Source organism: Netta rufina, assembly GCF_964035555.1.
Source record: "Netta rufina genome assembly, chromosome: 4".
Taxonomy (NCBI): Eukaryota; Metazoa; Chordata; class Aves; order Anseriformes; family Anatidae; genus Netta; species Netta rufina.
This window is the reverse complement of record NC_140127.1, coordinates 50,571,964-50,592,515: the sequence shown is the minus strand read 5'-3', so window position 1 is coordinate 50,592,515 and position 20,552 is coordinate 50,571,964. Positions and strand designations below refer to the sequence as shown.

The following is a 20,552-nucleotide window of genomic DNA, read 5'->3' as shown; positions in this document are numbered from 1 at the left end:
GACTGGATTCTGATGTCAAAAAGTTACTATGGGATTAAGTTCCCTGACATTTCTGAAGTGAAATTAACACAGATTTAATAGAAGCAATATGTTACCTGAGACCTGAAAGCCTATTTCCGGTGTGTACTACAAGCCTCAGCTCTGCAGTGTTTAAGAGAAGCATGGCTACTTTTTATTTGTTTCAGTCTGCTTTTAAGGAAAAAAAAATGAGTTCTTCCCAGTTCATATCCTCATATACATTCATAATTTATGCTCTGTTGACTGAGAGAAAAAGAACAAACATATTAAAGTTTGATATCTTTTCTCCAACTGGGAGGAAACATTTCACAACAGAATTCTCATTGCTTAGCACATCTCCACATTTACTTGCCCTTGCTGTATTAAATATTGCTTCTCTTCTTCAAGAACTGAGGAATAGCTTTTTTGACAGCATTTTGATGAAATGTTCTAAGTACTGAAGCATAACTCTATTTTCTGCACTCATTCTGAACTTACTTTAACTGTTCACTGCTGTTTTAACTCAAAATATTAAGCTTTAGCTTTTGTTCCTACAAGACCTAGTGCTCTGTAGGGGAACCTCTGACAGTATTACACAAAGAAGTCTGTTTTGCAAATATTGGACAGCAATGCTTTTCTTTCACATAGTTTTATTTTGGGCCAAATAACTTTATTATATAGTAAGAGTATGGTATTCAGAGAATAACACAGAAATAAAAGCACAGCAATGGATTAGATAATTTCAAAGACCAAAAGGTTTTTTTAAAAAACATTGTTTTCTTCTTCATAATTATGATGTACCTTGCCTGTTAGTGATTCAGACTTCATGTTTTCCCAGGATGTCTGAGTTTCACATGAGTGAAACCAAGTAACATGATGATATATGTCCACCTAACCATATCTTCTTTGTTTAATCCCATTTTATAATGTCTTCAAATGAATCAAAAGAATGTAAGGAAAGTAGGGTAAAAAACACTGTACAAACAGAATATATTAGCCCCAACACTGAAAAAATACAGAACTTAAAACACAGTCAATAAACAGAAATCCTGGAAAAATCAGATCCTGCTCTGAGATATAAATAACTGTTTCAAGTACTGGATTAGTCCTCACCTTCCACTTTTACAGTGTCTTATCATATTTCACCATTTTCATAAAACACTTGTGCCTAGGGATTTTCAGGATTAAGCCCCTGGAATACAGATTTATTGTAGTTTTTTCCTATCTTTGAACTATTACATTCCCCTTCCTGCCATTACACTCTTGTATTTTGCATTTGAATATCTTTATTTTTTAAGTGCCTGGTGCATGTGCAAGCCATCAACTGCTATCTCCACTGACAGAATACAAACAGTAACAGGTTTGCATTTTTTACTCTGCTTACAACAAAAGATCTGATTTTATTTTTTATCAAGACAGCAATTACTATGATTACATATGGGTTTAATTTATCTCCTTAAACAAGTTTTACAGTTACCCAGAGCATAATATCATTAAAAATTTTATGCAGCTGAGATCTATCATGAGGAAGTAAGAAATGCTTGAAAGCTAGATTTATGAACTACAGGTAATGAATGTTGCTGGATCGTGGAGCATTCCTACCGCAATCACAAGTAGCTCTTGTCAAGGAAGCCAGAGATTCCCAATAAGGGTTAAGCACCTTCAGCTTTAGGAGACACCACATTGGGCTGGCAGGTTTCTCCACTTCGGAGGGAGCTTCCAAAAACTACAACCTGCCTTTTCCAATCTACATAGGTACAAGGTTCAGGTTCTGATGAATCCGTGGACAGATGCCATTCATCATCCCCAGTACCATGTCCAAAGCTGCAGGTCTACAAGTCAAGAGGGAAGTCAAGAGCTCTCAGCCTTCCCCAGCTTAACAAGGATCTCCAATTTTCCTTCCCACCTTGCATTGCATGGCTTTCATCTCTGCAAACTTCAGCTAAAATGCTGTCACTCCCCTCTTCATCTAGAAACAACTGCTTGCTATGGCACCAGAGAGCTAAGAGGTAGAAGAGCCATGAGAAGGAAAGCTGCTCCCCACCACCACCCTTAGGGACCCTTTCCCCAGGCAGACTGACCCATACACAGTGCACTGCCTTACAGGTGCTACAGGGAATGTGAAACAGACCTGAGGGAATGGAGAGCATGGAGTGCTTCTGTTTAACCTTTTCTTAGAGCATAAATACAAGGAGTGATTTAACAAGAATGAAGGATGAGAAATTACTAAAAGACAGATTAGGCAGGTTTGGATTACTTTCTGCTACAAGAAACCAGTACTAATAGTTTATTATCTCTCTTCTGCATAATCCAAGTATTCACTTCCAGGCTGAACCTTCAATTAACAGTGAAGCGTCTTAGTAATACAAACATTTATTTTTGTTCTTGAATTACAGTAGTCAGAGAGACCAAGCCAACTGAAAAACTATGCACAGTGAGAAGACAATGTTTTTGAACAAAGACTTACCAGAATTACATCAGAAAAAAAAATATATATATGTGTGTGGAGGATGTAAATATCAGTTATACTACAAGTGTATTATTTATTATTGAACCATGTGTCAACAAAAAATCCTTGATGTTATTAAGAATAACTGATTCCTACTGCTTAAATATCATATGTAGAATATCCAAAGCTGCAGAAGTCAGGAGTACAGACAGACTGGCCATTCAGAAATAGTTGGCCACTCTAACCCTGTGGTCTAGGAAGCACTATCTCAACTTCTACTTCTGTAAACACTTAAATAAATCTGGTTGAAGATAAATGAATCTGGTGAACTAAATTATCTTAGAAACTGATTTATTTATTGGGAACAAAACATTGCCCTCTGAAACCTTCATTAAAAATCATTTAACTGTGACTAATGTTAGCATATAGATATGTATGATTTTAAGCCTTACTAAGTAGGAGTCTGACAAATCATTACTGCATGTCTTCTCAGTGTCTCTCAGTAAGGCATATTTGGAAAAACACTAAACTAAATGAGGTCCTGCCTCTCTTGAAGTCTTCAACATTTTCTATGACAAATGCAAAACCCATTTAGAAACATGCAAAACAATTCAATGTGCAACAGGAAACAAAGATAAACCTCATAGGAAAAGCAGAAACATGGTATTTTACACAGACTTATGCAGTAGTTTCATGGACCGGTTTCTCTGTCACATCATTTCCTAGACAATGCAGGTAGGTAGATGGATTTTGCAGATTTAGGAAATTTGAAATGTGTCACAGTAAAGAAACATGTGGGTTTTCTTTTTTCCTTTTATTTTTATTAGTTTTGTGACAGCACAAATTATCATTCCCATATAGCATGTAAGCGTGCTTGACTTCCAGCACATCAAAAATAAAAATTCCAGATATGACCCTGTGGTATGAATTACCATGAAACAGGACCATATCTAGATCAAGAAAAAAGGCATTTCTTAGGTAGGAATTTTTAGAGAAAAAGAGAGAAAGGCCAATGAAATTCCAAGCCAAGTTTGACCATTTACAACTTCAGAAGTTTTATAAGAATGTAAGAACCATTCTGTCACACAAACACAAAAAAGGCAACTGCAGATGCCAACTCACTTCTGTGAGTTTGAAAGCATTCTTCAAGAGACTCCACACTTTTGCCTGTAAAGTTTTCAGACGAAATTCTGCTCTGTTCAGCATATCCTTCTATGCTTCATACTGTAACCAGTATATTGTGCTGTAGAGCTTATTTATTCATGAGTTACAAACCACTTTGTATGCCAACATTCTTTTGCACCACCATTCAGTATTTAAACAAATAAGAAAAGCTGCTACAGAAATAATTACCTCTCAAACAAGTCAAATATGGTTTCAAATTTCCTGATTTTTTTCACCCTCCTCTTGCAGGATCACAACAACAGCTGCTTGCATGATGGATCTACGCAGATATCCTCTGGACGAACAAAATTGCACACTAGAAATTGAAAGTTGTAAGTTATTGGAGGGAGAGGGTTGGCTAAATAACATCGGTGGATTGAAAGGCAATCATGGGTTAAACAAAGCGGGTGTAAGTTGTTCAACTATTGCACATCCAGTGAGCATGCACACTGAACATATCTTTCTATAGAGCATACATGTAAGCTAAAATATGTTTATTTCACAATATTTTGTTCATTCAAACTTGCATGATGTCTTTCAAAACCTCTTGCTGAGTGAGGAAGAGAGTACTTCTTGACGATCAGATCAGAGGACAACAGCAGAGCACTGCCAATCTTCAGTACCTACTCACTGCTTCACCTCAGTGCAGTCATCTGTAATATCAAGATTAACAACTGCCACACTTGGTGTTGGGAGAATTGATCAATTATTCTTATCAAAATGCTTAGAAGTTATAAAAGGAAACAACTTAATCCTTCAGCACTAAGGTTAATAAGAGCTTTGCCATTGTCTTCCATGAGAGTAAGATCAAGTCATGCATAAATCAATAATTTATTTGGAAGTGCAGCCCCCAAAATAAAACTACAGATTTTTTTTTTATCCATTGAATATACATTAATGTTATATATCTCAACATATCTGTGAGGTGGCTATTGTCAGGCACTGAGAAAAGCATATAGTTGGTCTAGAGCACTTATTAGGCAGGATGGGCTGTCAGCCTATTGTTTATATCTGTTTATAATTTTTAGTTGATAGCACCAGTAAGGTATCTTACTTAAAGCATTGAAATGGGCACGTATCTGCATATGGGCTCTCCATACTCAAGTAATTTGTTTCTTTGTAAGTAGATAATCAATATCGGCCTTAATATAATCAGTAGAGCAGCAGCTTTTGATTTAGATTTTAAAGTGTTTGGTAAGAAACTTGAAATGTTTCCCCAAGAGTTATTTCCTTTTGCTGTTTTTCCAAGCATGTCATTTTAGAGGGATTTTAGAAATTCTGTGCCAGGTTGAGAACAAATTTTTTATTCCACCAGCAAAAGATTACAATCAAGTAAACATTTCAAGCATGTTTAATGAAAATTATTTTTTTCCAGAGAGAAGCACTGTCTGAACAGAATCAGTTCACTTATTTCTTTAGAAATTCAAAAAGAGCATCTATTATTTTTAAGACAGTAGTGTTTTGGCTCTGCAGGCAGACATATAAGAAAGAGAAGCAGGGAGGCAATGTTGTCAAAGTTCCCATGAAGCACATCAGTAGCTGCAGTCACAAGTCACCACAGTTACATCTTCTCTGTTCTCCATGCAATATGAGCATGGAAGTCTCTGGAAGAACATAGTTGTTGTGCACCATAGTTAACTCCCCACAAGAGACAGTAGCAGAGCAAGCTGGGCAAGTTACTGAGCTTGTAGTGAATAAGACAAACCTACATGAACCTTCCCTATACATCTGCTTTTAGTTAGCACTGTCCATATCTACATCACTCTGAGTTTACTGAGGCACCACAAACCCACAGACCTGTATATGACCTTTTATACAAACATTTTCTCCTCTTCTCTGGGAAGCAGTCAGTAGCCAGACATTAACTTCCCTGTCCAGTGCTGCCCATCACCCTACTGTTCTCCCCAGTTACCTTCTGCTGGAGCAAAACTCTGGCTGAACTTCATAATCCACCACATACAGAGCTGCTCATTAAGCTACATGGTTGTCATGCTTGTCCTTGGGCTTGGCAGTTCACTGCCCTTTTTGGCACAGAACAATTTTGTTGTTGCTTGCTGCTGCTTGGCTTATCTTCCAGCTTAAATTTAATAGGGCATGCAATTAATGCATTTGGAAAATAAGTCATTTCTCAATTTTCAAAATAAAGTGCATAACACATCTCTTCAGTAGAGTTTCTAGCTGATCAGCTGAGGAAATGGATATATACGGTACCACAGATATCAAATTGGTGGCTTTCTACTGAAGTCACTTTCATACTGAATTCATACCTGAATTTATTTGCTGGAAGACAGTTGATTTGAAGTTTCCAGTCCAATTGTGACTAAAGCTTATCAAAGTACATGAGCATTTATCAACCATCAGCCCAAATAACTGTAAAAGTCTGGGTCATACCTCTCTATTCACAAGCTTTCACATAAATGAACTTTTGTAGGCATGAATGCTCAGTGGGAAGGGGCTTGATACTATCATTGAGACTTCATCAAAAATCAAGGCTAGCATCAGATCAAATAGGCAATTAAAATGCTAACACAATCAGAGATGAGCGCATACCACATCACTCATGGGGCCAGTCACACATCTCCAAAAAAAATTGCTTTTCAGACATTCTGAACACTATGGAATAAATGATTCAAGCCTCCAAAGGCATATACGTTGATATGTTAATACTTGTTGAGCCAATTCAAAGAAATCAACAAAATCATGATTCTTAATTTACCACCAGGTCAAAATTTGTATAATGTGTTACTTCTAATGAGTATAATTCTACTAACAAATGAATGATTGCACAAAAGCAGAGGCATGCATAACTGCTACTAAAATTCTGGTGTTTTGTATGCCAGGAACCCTGTAATCTTTGACAATTCACCACCAAAAATATGTCTTTCTAATGCACTCCCAGCTTTTCTCCTATGCGTCTCTAAAACTCTTGAAAATTATTGATGATGTACTTGGAAGAAGAACATTCTAGACACAGTTCTGAAGACCAGGATGCCTCATTCTCAGGCTTTTAAGCAGTAGAAAACCTGTCATCCTGAGTACTCTGCACTTAGTAGTCCCCATTAATCGCCTTGAAAGCTACCAGGGGGCAGGATGGATATGAATTAAAAGGTAATAGCCATGACCACTGCCTTTCTGTTAGTGCCACACACACCAGACATGTGACATTTTCTTCCACGAGAGAACCAATTTATGAGATCCTGATTCTCAACCTCTCACTCCAGTTCCTGCATTCCACTGCAGCTATTCAGCTTTTTATTGTGCCACTATATAAATCTTTGCAGAGCTAGGATGAAAATAAAATTGTTAATATTTTATTGGTTAAAATATATATATATCTTTTTGAAGTAAAGTCTTATACACCTCAGGTTTGAGAGAGACAAGAATTAAAATAAGCCGTCCTTAAATAAAAGGGCTAGAGAAGGCAGTGCCATAATCACTGAGCTATCCTGGATCTGCCTGTGTAGGAGTGAGAAGCATCTCTTATCAATAGACAAATACTGTGCACCATGTACACTCCCAAACCGTCTCCAAAGCACTGGAAAGTGGTTTTGGTCATCTTTATATTGTGTTTATACTCTTTATATGCTTAACCCACAAGGCACCAGGTTCCAGAGCAGTGAAGAGGTATCATCTATGTTGCAATTGCCACCAACTTTCTTCTTCTGCTACCTACAGTCTTGTTGGTTTCAGCAGGAATTTAATAAGGCTAACACTGACCTTTTTTAAATTCTGACTTTACTTCTTAACAACATTTTTTTCCTGAGTGCTGTCAGTAATCTTGCAAGCTCTGTGCATGCAGAAAGAAAACAATAAACGAAACTAAACACATAGACTGCAAAAAGGTCTGTATAGATGTGTAAATCTATGCAATACTGATAGCCCTAAACCTAGTAGCTGGCAACAGCACGTAATCTGATAAAATAGGTCTGATTTTCAGCTGGTGAAAGCTGGCATGGTTCCATTTTTGTCAATTAAAGCACTGTAAATTACACTAAAAGAGAATCTTCTCTTTTTTATTAGTTGTCTGAAATTTTTGTTCCAAGTGAATGATCCTACCTCATCTCCACCCTTTAAATTATATCTGGTCAGGAGAGACTCTATAAGTGAGCTCAGAAATGAAGAGAAATGTTTATAAGGAGAGTTCAGTGCCTGTAGAAAATATACATGACAATTAGGAAGTTAAGCAAAAAGTCAAAGGCAGAATATAAACTAAGTCAAAGATCTGTACGAGCTGGTAAAGTATCTATCCTACATTTGAAGAGAAGAAGTTGTTAAACTGACCACCACTGATCTGCAGGTGTAAATGTACAACTTGCATGAATGTGCATGCCTGCAGATGCAATCACAAGCAATAAGACTGTGCAATAGAAACAGCAAGCAAAAGCCTGACAAATAAATGCGAAGACACTTGACCAGGCCCAAGATGGATCATGTGTTCCTCACACTACTGTTAAATGTCCCCTGAAAAGTCCCTGAGCTTTATGAACAGATCAGGACTGTTTCCTGTTCTTCCGGTCCCACACACAAGGAAAGTAGGGCTGCTACACTGCCCCCTCTCCTTCCCACAGCTCTCCATCAAAAAGAGAGTAGCAGTATCTCCTTCATCCCAACAAGATGGCATCTGTGAGAGTCCTCTCCCTGTCCCAGTGTGCTTCCCCACATCTAAACCAAGTAATCTGGAAATATATTTGGCCCTCCAAAAGTTCAGTGCTTCCCAGTGTGTTTACAGCAGCTGCACAGCTCCAGCAATGACAGGGCACACCAATATTGTTGCACACTCCAACCAGCCCCCTTTTTAACTTTCCCTGTGTTTTTAGTGAGGCTTACTCCTACTGTAGAAGAAGCACACTCCAGAGGAATCAGGCAGTCTCATAGATGAATTTCTCTTAAGTTACTCAAAGAATAGAACATATCTCAGTCAACACGCTGGAAAAGTCTTCCTAGAGAGGTGATTGATGTCCCATGCCTGTCAGTGTTCAAAAGGCATTTGGATAATGCCTTCATTTATATGCTTTAACTTTTGGTCAGCCTTTAAGAAGTCAGGTAGTAGAACTACATGATCTTTGAGGGTCCCTTCCTACAGAACTATTCTATTCTATTCTATTCTATTCTATTCTATTCTATTCTATTCTATTCTTCAGCTGAATGGCAGAGTCATTGCATCATTTAGGGATTTTCTAATTCTTGGGAATTAGCCATAAAATATCCCTTGAAAATCTAAATTGCTAAGAATTGGCCTTAATAATACTTACCATTGAGTAGCATAAAGCACTGCCAAGAGCAGCAAAATAACAGGGCTACACAGGTGTGGGAGAAGAACACAAAGAACCAGAACACTGCCCTGTTATCTAACCTCTCCAGAGGATCAGCCAGAGCAGTGATAATGCATGCTTATATTGAGCCAGCAGATTAATTTCACTTAAAAAAAAAAATAAATAAAAAAATAAAAAATGCATTTCCAGCTTTCCTGAAGCAATCTTGCAGGATGGCAGAAGCTGTTTCTGCACAGCTGACAACCAGATAGGTGTACACATTTAGGAGGAGAGCATTTTGGCTACTCGTGATCCTTCACACAAATTTTCACTGCTTTACTCAAGCACTTCTCCTTACTCCAAATTTTGTGGAGGCAGATGGGAGACCATATCAGAGGTTTCAAACCTGTTTCAGTGTGTAATATGGTGACGGCCACTGGAAATTTGTCTGTGCAAAAGCAAAGGATTTTATAACTGGAATTGCTTTGTCAGCAGAGCTGGGATCTGTCACAACCCAGTTCTCATGGATTAACAGACCCTGGACAGAGGAGGCTTAATACTTGGTTGGAGGTTTACCAGGCAGCCTGTGGCAAGGGCTACTCTTGTACGTATCAAGCTGCTGCAGCTGTGTCAGACAGAGCTGGTCTGGCAGAGACTTTTGACAGCACACAGCCACCTCACTCTAGCATCCTTCATTACAACACAAGTGCTGACCTCACTGCACCACCTAGGATGGGATACTGTTATTACTCTAATACTTTTTGTCTCTTTGAAGTTGCATGTATCACAGTCACGGCATGACCTTGTGGTTTAAGCCTGCATCTGGCTTTCACTCAGCAGGAAAAATGATGTGCAGACAGCACCACTCTAACAATAAATCAGATCCCATTTGGGTATGCCTTCCAGCATTTCCCAATCTCAAGTGAAGCATGTTTCACTGTCACAGGAGAGAGAAAGCCAAGCTGTGCTCCGGCTTGGCAAAATTATTTACTTGCTGGCAATCTGCTATGTGTTTTACAAGAGGTCTGAGCAGATTAGCAGAACTCTCCCTTTGGCCTTAAAAATCTGTGTCTCTATGACAACAGTAATGCTGCAGCATGATTCAGGAATCTACATTGCAACACTGAAGCATGCCTTGTCAGTAGCACTCTCCTAGTAACCACATCACTTGTGTGGGAGAAATGAACAAGCCCAGAGAAGCCTGAAAAGACCAAGTTGGGGGAAAGTGGGAGATTTATTTAGTCAGTTACAGAATAGAAAATGACAATTTCATTTTGACTCCATTGTCTTTATGGCTGTCTTTGGTTCATATAAAAACAGACATAATACTAAATATACGTAATGCTTACATGAAAGAGCAAAAAGCTCACAGTGGTATTGCAGTCAATCAATAAAATATTTCACTTAAACCTCTAGATGGTTTATTGCAAGAAGAAACAACAACTGTGTTCATACCTAAACATTCATTATCACCTCTGTTGGCACAGAGAGGTCTGACAGGATGAGATTTGAACAGATTTATCACAGCTCCCTGCTTGAGACAAGACTGCATTGATCCAGAGTATGATTGCATTTGAACTACCAAGGATGTAAGAACCTACACCTCAAACAAAAAGGTCTATTTTTATTAGAGATGAAAAACCTGTCTTAAATCCAAGCTTTCCCAGAGAGCTTTACCTGCCTGCAGGCAACAGATATCTAGTAATATTTTCATGTCTGACAATAAAAATTCACTGATGAATACGAGTGTGCTGGTACCTGAGGCAGCGGGAACTTTGAGATGGATCCACTGGTGTCTTCTCCCTAAAGTATCAAGAAAAAAAAAAAAAAAGATCTGGTCTCATCCTGCTTCTTCTCACCAGGCATATCATATCACTTCCAGAAAAGGCATGATTTCCCCTTCCCAAGGGGCTCTGCTTGAGCCAGAGGGCAGCAGCTGGGACAGAGCAGGTGCTCTCCTCCAGCCTGCCCAGCCTCATCTTTGTGCTGGTGAAAGTCAGTGGAAAACTGTTTGGTTTTTTTTTTGTTTGTTTGTTTGTTTTTGTTTGTTTGTTTGTTTGTTTTCATGGATTCCTAGGATCTAACAGGTGCATTTGGTTTGCCATAATTTACTCTGCACCTTGCTCTCAGCCCTTGGTCCTCAGGCACCCATGAGTGTTATGGAGGATTTGGTTGCTCAGAGTATGCTAAAAAACAAGTCACAAGTCTCCTTCTCAATTAACAACAAAGCTGGAAGGAAACTCATCTCTATGCCTTTTCCAAAACATTCAATCTTTCTGACATTTGTAATGAGGGCAACTCCCATTCCCCACAGATACTTAGGTTCTGTCACATCCATAAATGAAGAGCTCCTCTTGTTCACTCACTTGTTGTCAGACTCCCCCTGAATGAGATGTGTCAGCCACAACCCCATGTCCCAGCATGTGCCACTTCCCACAGGCCCTGCCAGCCCTACAGGAAAATAAATAAATAAATAAAAAATAATAATAACAAAAAAAATAACAACTCATTTTCTCCTCTTTGACTGGTCTCTGTTTATTACAGCATAGAGCTGAGAATGAGAGCACTCATCTGCTTCTGGCCAATACCTTTAGCTGCTCTAAAATACCAAGCCATCCTAAAATTAAGTTCAAATAGTGTAATATGAGAGACAGAGAATGTACTATGGTGTACAAAGAGTGAGACATCTTTCCAGAAACTCAGGCCAATCAAGCAGTGGCATATTTTTAAGATTAAGTTTCTGAATGCAAAAGCCAGAAAAGTTTCTACCCACTCATCTTTCTAAGAACTGTCTCTAAAATCACTTAGCCCATCAATATCACTGCAAATCTGGCATTTTTAGAAACTGGAGCAAAGGCTATCATCGAGTTTTGCATGCTAAAATTTAGTCAAAATTTGGTTTGTTTGGGTTTGTTAGTTTGGGGTTTTTGTTTGTTTTGTTTGTTTTATTTATTTTGGAAGAAATGTAATCTAAGTATAGAGGACTCCTGGGACCAGTTACCAAAAGAAAATAAACCATGTATGCAAGAGCAAGAGGAAATCTAAATTCAAAGATGTCATGCTGGAAGATAGGAGCCAAGTCCCTCTGTCTGCCGTACATATTTAGAGCTCTGGGACCCTGCTCCTTCATCCAAGCACAAGCCCCTCTCCCCAAATGCTGCAGGAGAGACAGGAATGCCAAATTACACATGAAGCACACTACTCTGAGATAGGTGTGTCCAGCGAAGAATAAAACTTGATACTTGCTTGGGTACAGCACTGTTCCAGAGTAAGGAGAAAACAAAAAATCAATTGGATGAATCAAACCATTCACATCTTTTAGATTTTCTCAGATTAAACTTAAATCTAGTGTGCATTTGAAGTTAGATGCAAGTGCCACACAGAAGAATATGCCATTTCACAACCATTAGAAAATCATTGCCAGTAAGCACTGACACTTCCAAGTGTTCAGACTTCTACATTTACTTAGTAAGACCTGAAGTACCATTTTAACAGACTCACCACCTCAGCTACATGCATGAACATGCTCTTTTTTCTGGTCGGTACAGAGTACAATTTTACAGAAACTTCACTTTTGTGCCGAAGCTGGCTTAAGGAGTTGCAATTACTTTTTCTCTCTTCATTTATTTGATACAAATGTTTGTGAAGCTTAACTAGATACCTGAATCAGTGACAATACAGATGAAAAATACCATCCACCCCAATGGCAAAGTATTTATATGTACATTGAACACATGAGCACATTGTTGACTTTTCCTGTCAGTGAATTATCTAGGAACAAGTGCACTTACTAGCTGTCCCCCCACATCTTCTACCTTTGTCTAGCAGCAGCTCCCCAGCCCCTCTGAGAGGAAGTAGGTGCTAACAACACCTTTCCCAAAGCCCACACAGACTGAGATACCTTTATTCGCTTCTCTCCCACCTCCTTTTACACCAAGAGAGGTGAGGAACTCATCTTAAAAGCCTCATCTTAAAACCTCATCTTAAAAGCAGCTCCCAAGAAAAGGAGCTTGAAGTCCTGGTGGCTGTTGCAGGGTGTTCCATAACTGAAGTAGATATTCTTGCTACACAAGATCACCCTCTGCCTCATCAGATTGGAAGTAATAGAGCTACTAATAAACTGAATTATTTATAGTGCTGACAGGTCAGTTGCTTGAATGGCTTTTCTGCACATGCTCAAGAGCAGCTCCTCATGTTTTGCTGAGACCTAAGGCCGTAGGGAAAAATAGAAAAAAAGCAACAAGGAAGTGGAACAGTTAATAATTGATACAGAATTCAAATTGTCTCAATATAATCAGGATAACAGAAAACAGACCTAAGAGAGAGCTAAAACTGGTCAGTTGGTGCTTAGAAGTGGGTTTACAGCAGTTACACAATACATACAGCCTCAAGGAAGGCAGCACAAAAAATATGCTAAATATGAAATACAGGAAAGGTGAAACAAAAGAAGAGAGTTACAATTGAACAAAATCTGGCCATTTATTAAATCTTTCAAACATTAATCTCCCCAGTTTTGATGTGCGCATTTTAAAATTAAAATTGACATAATTAATTTTGCGACAACCTTCTGCAAGCAAAAATAGTGGGAGGATAGGTTCTGACTTGCTAATTGGGCACATGTTACAGAAATCACTCTTGCAGGCATTTGTAGGAGCAATCTTACTAAGTGGGCAATTCTGCCAGCCTCTCTCTGGCTTAATCTGCCTGCTATAAGGGATAGAAAGATGTTTGCGTTTCATCCCATTCACAGCAGTAACCTTTGTGCATGTGTGCCTCCATCAGCTTACATATAATCCATGCTGCTTTTGCACCCACATTGCTTTCTGCTACATAACATGCACAAAATGCCACATTTCACAAGGGTTTTGTCGTGGTTCAAATGCCATATTCAAGCAACTAGCTCCCACAAACCCTTGCAAAAGAACAGTTAAACATATTTTATCACAGCATGCTCATAAACCAAGGAAGATAGTGTATAGGAAACATCCCTGCAAAAGTTGCAAGGAATTCAGCATGCTTGTGCTGCTGGTATTGCCCAGTGGAACAACAAATTGACCACTCCCTGGGGAAGAACACGTTTAGCAACTCAAAACACTGTAATCATCTCTAAATACATTTAGATAACATGTCCTGAGTCCCTCTATATATCCTTTGCAGGATACACAGGCTGAGCTTGTATCTCTGTCCGTTCACTGCTGAACAATTGCCCATGGAGGCCCTGCACATACACAGCAATTTGTAGATATGCATTATTTTCTAACATAGCTGAAATGCTGTCCTTCAAAGTTGCATAGAATGTACTGGCAACAAAACAGGAGTGGCTTTAAAGTTACAGCATGAGCACCCACAGCATTAAACACCAGTGGAGACAGAAAGCCCAGCACAGTGAAGAACTTGTGGAGCTGACCAAGTTGTTGCTGTTTTATTTTTTTTATTATTTTTTTTTCCAGAAATTCTGAGAGGCAGATTCACAAATACTTTGTTGATATTGATACTGAACACAAATGGGATTTTGTATTGTTTATTCACACAAACAATTATTTTGTTGTTTTTGGTTTTGTTGTTGCATTGTTTTGGCTCAGTTTCAGTCATTGCTTACCCTTCATAACTTAAGTCAAAATAATCCTTTCTTCACAGTACACTAGCATTAAGCAATGGAGACTGCTCTGTTCACACACTTTGGAAAGATTTCTTTCCCTAGAGGGTTAGAAACTAGTCATTTCACTTTCACTGTGCATCTGTACACTGCACGCAAATTTAGAAGTTACTAGGGTGCTGACAGTGTAGTTTAGATATTTTTCCATTTTTATTTTCAAAAGGATGGATAGCTATACAGATCCATAGATTTTGGTAGCAAACACTTGACACCCAGTACTTGCATGAGCACATGAAATTAGCCAAGCTAGTCACCTACCCAGTGTATCTGAAGCCCTCTTCTGTTGCACACTGAGTCAATTACAGTGAGTGTTCTGCACATTTCTGCCCCTTCTTAGCAGCCTCAGAGCCACTGATGGGACCAGGCTGTCCCCCAGTGACCAGAGAGAGCCAAGATGGGGTCACTTTTCAAAAATAGGGTCTCATTTAGAGGAGGGATGGATTTCTCAGGAAACAGCTGTGCTTGTACATGAGTCTGTATTTCTGTAGTCAGAGAAGCAGCAAAAATAATCTCCAAACCCAGTCATATCACATCTTTTGCAGAGCTGGCATATTGTGCTTTGAGATAACACAGTTGTGCTAGGATATTACAGCCCTAAAGTACGGTTTATGAATTTATTTGTCCTCTGCCAAGGTGTGAATTGCTTCATAAAATAAAACCCAGCACAAATTGGGAGATTCTGGTACTCATGGATTCACTTCAATTCATGAGAATGAATTCTTTCCCCAAATGCATCTGAGTTTACAGATGTAATAAATCTCAAGAAATTCTCTGTTCAGTGCCAGTACAGTCTGTCTTGATCTTCACCTATGGCTCCTTGACACTGCAATAATACAAATAAGCAAAACACAGTGCTTCAAGTCGCTATGCTGAAAGACTGCTTACCCAACCTGGAGGAGCATGAGCACAAAGTAGTTAATTACTAATTGGGCCATACTTTCATGTACCAGACCTCCACTCATCAGGAACCAAATTGCAGAACTGAAAGCATAACTGAGTCCATCAGATAAAATTCTTAAAGATTCCTCCATTAGTTTTCTGCTACCACTTCTAACAGCTTTAGCTGATGCAGATTCATCTTCTGCATAAATGTCAAGTAACAAACATGGCATGCAAAAGTAGACTGCTCAAAGAAACATTGCTCATTACGAGCAAACCACCATGTGTGGGAAACTTCAGGAAGAAAACATTAAGCATTTCAGTTTTGTTTGAAGAGCTCATTCATGGTTATATTATTTTTCATTGAATTCATGTTTTCTGGTGATTGGCAGCCTACGATTCATCCGTACAAATAGCAGCACTACGTTTTCCCAATCATAAATCCAATCTCCCTGGCTACACCGGGAGCACATTTCTGTAACTCAGTCTTGTGAATATCTGTTAACACCAAAGTGCAAGGCTGTTTTGTACAATAAAAAAACTGCCCATTAGCTTGTAGGTGGATTGGAGCTAAGCAAAATTCATTTCATACAAGACACTGGATGCCAGGATCAGGTCTGCTTATCCATAGTGCTGATGGCCAGGGAAAACAGAAAGGCTGCACAATTATTCTAAGTATAGATACAGGTTAATGAAGCAGCACCTAAAGGCTGTTGAATTGTTACCCAGCATACCTATTCCCACTGGTGGGATGCAATTTTTGCTAATACCATCAATGACTAAGTTTTAACTCAGAATATATGGCTAATCTCTTCAGCAATCTTTCTCTATTCTTATTCATTTGTATTCTGTAAGTGCCTCTGAACAGTAAATTACCTATGGAGAGCTCTTCCTGAGAAAACACACAGTTATTTAACATATTACCATTTCTAATCCAAACCACACAGAGCATGACAGCCTTATTTGAATTCACATTTAGGGTCAAAGCAACAGAATCCTTAATTCAAATATTTCACACACTGTGGGCTGGAATTTGTAACAACAAGATTAAGCACACAAAAAATTATCCACTGTCCTTTGATTACTAGACCTTGGACCTTCCCTCTCTATGGAAAGCTTGCCCCTCTGTCATCACCCCCTATTAGTCTACTAACGAGTATGTGCTGCACATCTGCCTCCACAAAAAAAATGCAGATACCAAACAGATTTTGTATACAACCCACCTAAAAGAAAGTCTGCTCCTCTACTTACAATCATCAGATGAAGCCACTCACCTCCTGTACTCTCCTCCTGAATCCAGTCTGCTGTCCAGACATATCAAGCTAGTAAGACCTAACATTTCTCTACATAACCCTGTCTTCTTTGGCTTACTATTCTTTTTTTTTTTTTTTTTATTTGTTTATTTATTTAGGTGAAATGAATATAACACATCAGTAAAGTATGCTATACTCCTTCTGCACTTCGAGTCTCCCTACAAAATAAAGATGGATTAGTTTTGTATCATAATCTATTGATGAAAAGTAGCGTATACTTTGTGCGTATTTTCTTAGCAGTAGCAGAATTTTGTTATCCTGTACTATAAATTTGCTATTTTTCTACCAATCATTGCTAGCACAAATTCAGTCTCTGCAACACAGGAAGTCCCAAAAATGCTGGTAACCTGCACTTGTTAGCCCTGCTGTGAACTGCAATATGTGCCATGGTGTTTGAAATGATGCAGACTTATCTTCATGTATCTCCACCTTAGTGGAGGTACATTTCCTTAGAAGAAGACAATGTCATATATGCTTCATAAGCAATGGGATTCATTTCTGTAGAAGACCAGAATTCAGTCTGAAATTTCTTTTCTTTTTTCCTGTTACAACCATAAATCTATTTAACAAGAACACATCCAGGTGTACTTTTCCTTAACTTTTGTTTCTTTGTAGGACTTTCTTACTCCATACTTGTCAATACAGATTTAGTATTTACCTATGGTTACAAAGGTAAAGTAGATGCATGAAAAAGTTTTAAAACAACTGTCAAATCAATCTACATTTCGTTTCATAGTCTTGTAGCAACATCACAAAGAACAGCAGAGTGTTTTTCAGGCCAGGCTTTTTCCCCAGTGAAGTATCAATTCAGTAGCGTGCAACAGTTTTCCCGAGATATGCATGCAGAAAAAGTATAATACATGCAAAAAGTATAACACACGTGCATTTTATATTTTTTTCATTAAAAAATATTTCATTTTCAAAAGTCAAAATAGCTGGAATTTTTATTTGAAACTAATTTTATTTAGGAACGTTATTTTTTACTCATTTTTAATTTTTGCTGAAGGAAAATTTTTATGTAGCTCAACGTTACTTTAGTTTTTTGTATAGTTGTTCATGAACTGAAAATTCAGCATCTTAGATAGACAGAACACCGAGCAAGACCACTAAGATTACTTCATTCTCACAGTTTATCTAAAAAAAAACAAGTTCACTGGCCTAGTACTTGCCTCAGTATTTACCTCTCTAAAAAAAAAATTAAGCAACTGAATTATGTAATTAAAATTTTTAAAAGGTTTTCACTTCCACATCCAGGGGGCAAAAAATATTGCACAGAAATATAAGGTGTACTTGCATGAACCATGCAGTGTCTTGATTCATATAAAGTCAGAGGCTCTGCTGCCTTCAGCAAGCACAGGTTTTGGCCTGACACAATGGAGAACAAAACAGATGGACCTGGACTTCAAATGGTTTCTTCACAGAGCACAACAGCTGTACCTAAATTTGGGGGAATCTGCCTGGCAACAAAATGGGAGCACTTAGAAGTAGATCTTAATTAGTCAAATGAAATAAGTGCTCAAGGGCAAGATGTGTTTACAATACAAGCAGACAAAACTATGTACCATGCAATATTGACTGAACTAAATTAATTGAATGCTAAACAGCTGGACCTCTGTTGCTAATGTTTATATAATATGCTTATATATATTATCGTTCTCTTTTTAACTTTGTCAAGCAACTCAAGTCAGAAAAAAACTTCCAGGATTATAGCTCAGACTGGCATAGCTATGCATTGCATAGCTGTTCCAGATGAGAAAGAAAGAAAGGGTAGCAAAGTAAGGGATGAAAAGAGTGATTTGCATTAGAAAAAATCTCTACACTAAATTAGCTCCTGACAACACCAAAAGCAGTTTACCTTCATCTAGTTATCATGATGGAGTGGAAGCCTTTTGAAATCACACAAGAGGTGAAGGACTGCAACACTGGGTTCTTAGGAGAGGTCATTCTCTCTCAACACATTGATGTCACCTGTCAAGAGTCAGGAGCTTCCAGTTGGTACTGCCAGGATTGGAGTCAAACCAATTTGTGGTGGCATTTTGATGATCCCAAATATGTGTGTGTTTTTTTTTTTCCTTCTCATCAAACCAGGGAGGGTTAAAGGGTAAAATATAAACAGTAAACAGTAAGAGAAAAAAAATAAATAAATAAATAAATAAAAAAAATAAATTAGCCTCACCAAAAGGGGTCAGGAGCTTTGGTTCAACTTTCTGCAGACTGAGATGTAGCTGGTATCTTGTTTAAGTGTCCATTTCAAAGGAGAAGAAGAAAGGAAGAAGGTGAAAGCTCAAAACAGATTCAGGAAAAAGGCATCACAGAAAGAAATCAAGGGGAAAAGGCTGGAATTTCTGACACCTAACATGAGAAAGAAACAAACTCTTTCTTCTGAGTGCCACACTCACAGGGCTATTGTGTTACCAGCAGAAGTCCATCTGGATGGAGGGCAAGAGGAGTTCATCTCTGCATGACTAGCTTCAGCCTTTATCGATTGCTGTCTAGCCTTCAGACAAGAACACTAAGAATTAAGAAGTTTGCTGGTTTCAGCCTCACAGCAGAATAGGATTTAGGCCAGGAAGCAAGAAACACAGAAGCAGATAAACAAACAGGTTATCAGCATAACTACCAGAGTCACTAAAGCTCCATTTCAAAAGACCACACTTTGGATTTAGATTATAAACTGAGAAACTGGCTAAAAATGTGTAGAAACTGATGTGTGAAGGCTATACTTACCAGGACTGATTTGTAAATAGTAGTTAGGCATCTTTGCAATTACACAAATATCCCATCTGCACAAGTAGACACTGCTCAGTTGTTAACTGGTCAGGAGCACTTATTGCATGCTTGCTTCATTTAAGAAGTTTGAAGAGCAATAACATTGCTGCTAGTTTTGAGACAAGTCATCAAAATGCCTCAAACCCAAAGTTATATCTCTGTCACTGAAGTCAGAAATAGTATCAATATGTTTAAAAACTGACAGATTTTTATTTTGTGAATAATATTATAACTTCTGAACAAGCATAAACTTTTGACATCACATCACCTTCTGCAAAGATTTCTGCAGTTTATCTGCATATTACATTTCCCTTTAGTTCTTTCAAACCAACCACTAGGCAATGCCATTTATTGCCTTCTTGATCTAGAAGTGTAAGAGATTGTGAATAATCATTCAAGTTCATCATGCTAATTTGTGATCTCATAAACTGTTGTCATAACATTCCCTCAGTCCCTTCATATATCAGGCTGATGAATCATGCCCAAGCCAGTTTTGCCTTCAGTGGAAGCAAGTCTGTCCTTAATCATCTCAGTGGCCCTTCTTTGCAGCCAATTTAGTACACCTATTTTGGAGAAAGAAAACTATGTGTAATAGTCAAGATATATCACAGCATGGATTGGAAAGCATATGAAAGTTTAAAGAATTTTGCTTATTTTTTCCTAATAATTCCTTGATTTGCTTGTTTATTGCTAATAAGAATTAAATTCTTACTAGTGAACAGGAAAAAATAAAATAAAATAAAAATACCAGTATGCCTTGTAAGAGGTACTTTTGCACACAAAAGCCATACTAGATAAAGCATATTATAGTGTTTTTGTGATTGCGAACAGTATTATCTTCATTTTAGACTCAGTAGGTCCTCTGACATCACTGACATAATCCAGGAGACAAATAAACTGGTAAGGCATTTTTAGTACAAGTCTCACTACTCATATGACTCTTTCACAAACCTTCAAGAGGCTCTGAAATGTTTCCATTTATTGAGACTACAGTAATACCGAGAAGTCCTGCTGTGTTAGCCATTAAAGAGATATTAAGCAAAAACAAACACTTCCTCTCCCAAAGGACTTCC

General features: G+C 38.2%; 1 protein-coding gene across 1 annotated transcript in view; it reads left to right on the top strand.

The window, feature by feature from the left end:
• Window positions 1-20,552, top strand: part of GABRB1 (gamma-aminobutyric acid type A receptor subunit beta1) — a gene marked incomplete at its 3' end in the record, with an annotated part of 124,341 nt that overhangs the window by 91,401 nt on the left and 12,388 nt on the right. The window contains exon 5 of the mRNA XM_084285607.1: window positions 3,860-3,942. Within this exon, the coding sequence (XP_084141733.1) occupies window positions 3,860-3,942 (83 nt within the window). The remainder of the gene's footprint in view (window positions 1-3,859; window positions 3,943-20,552) is intronic.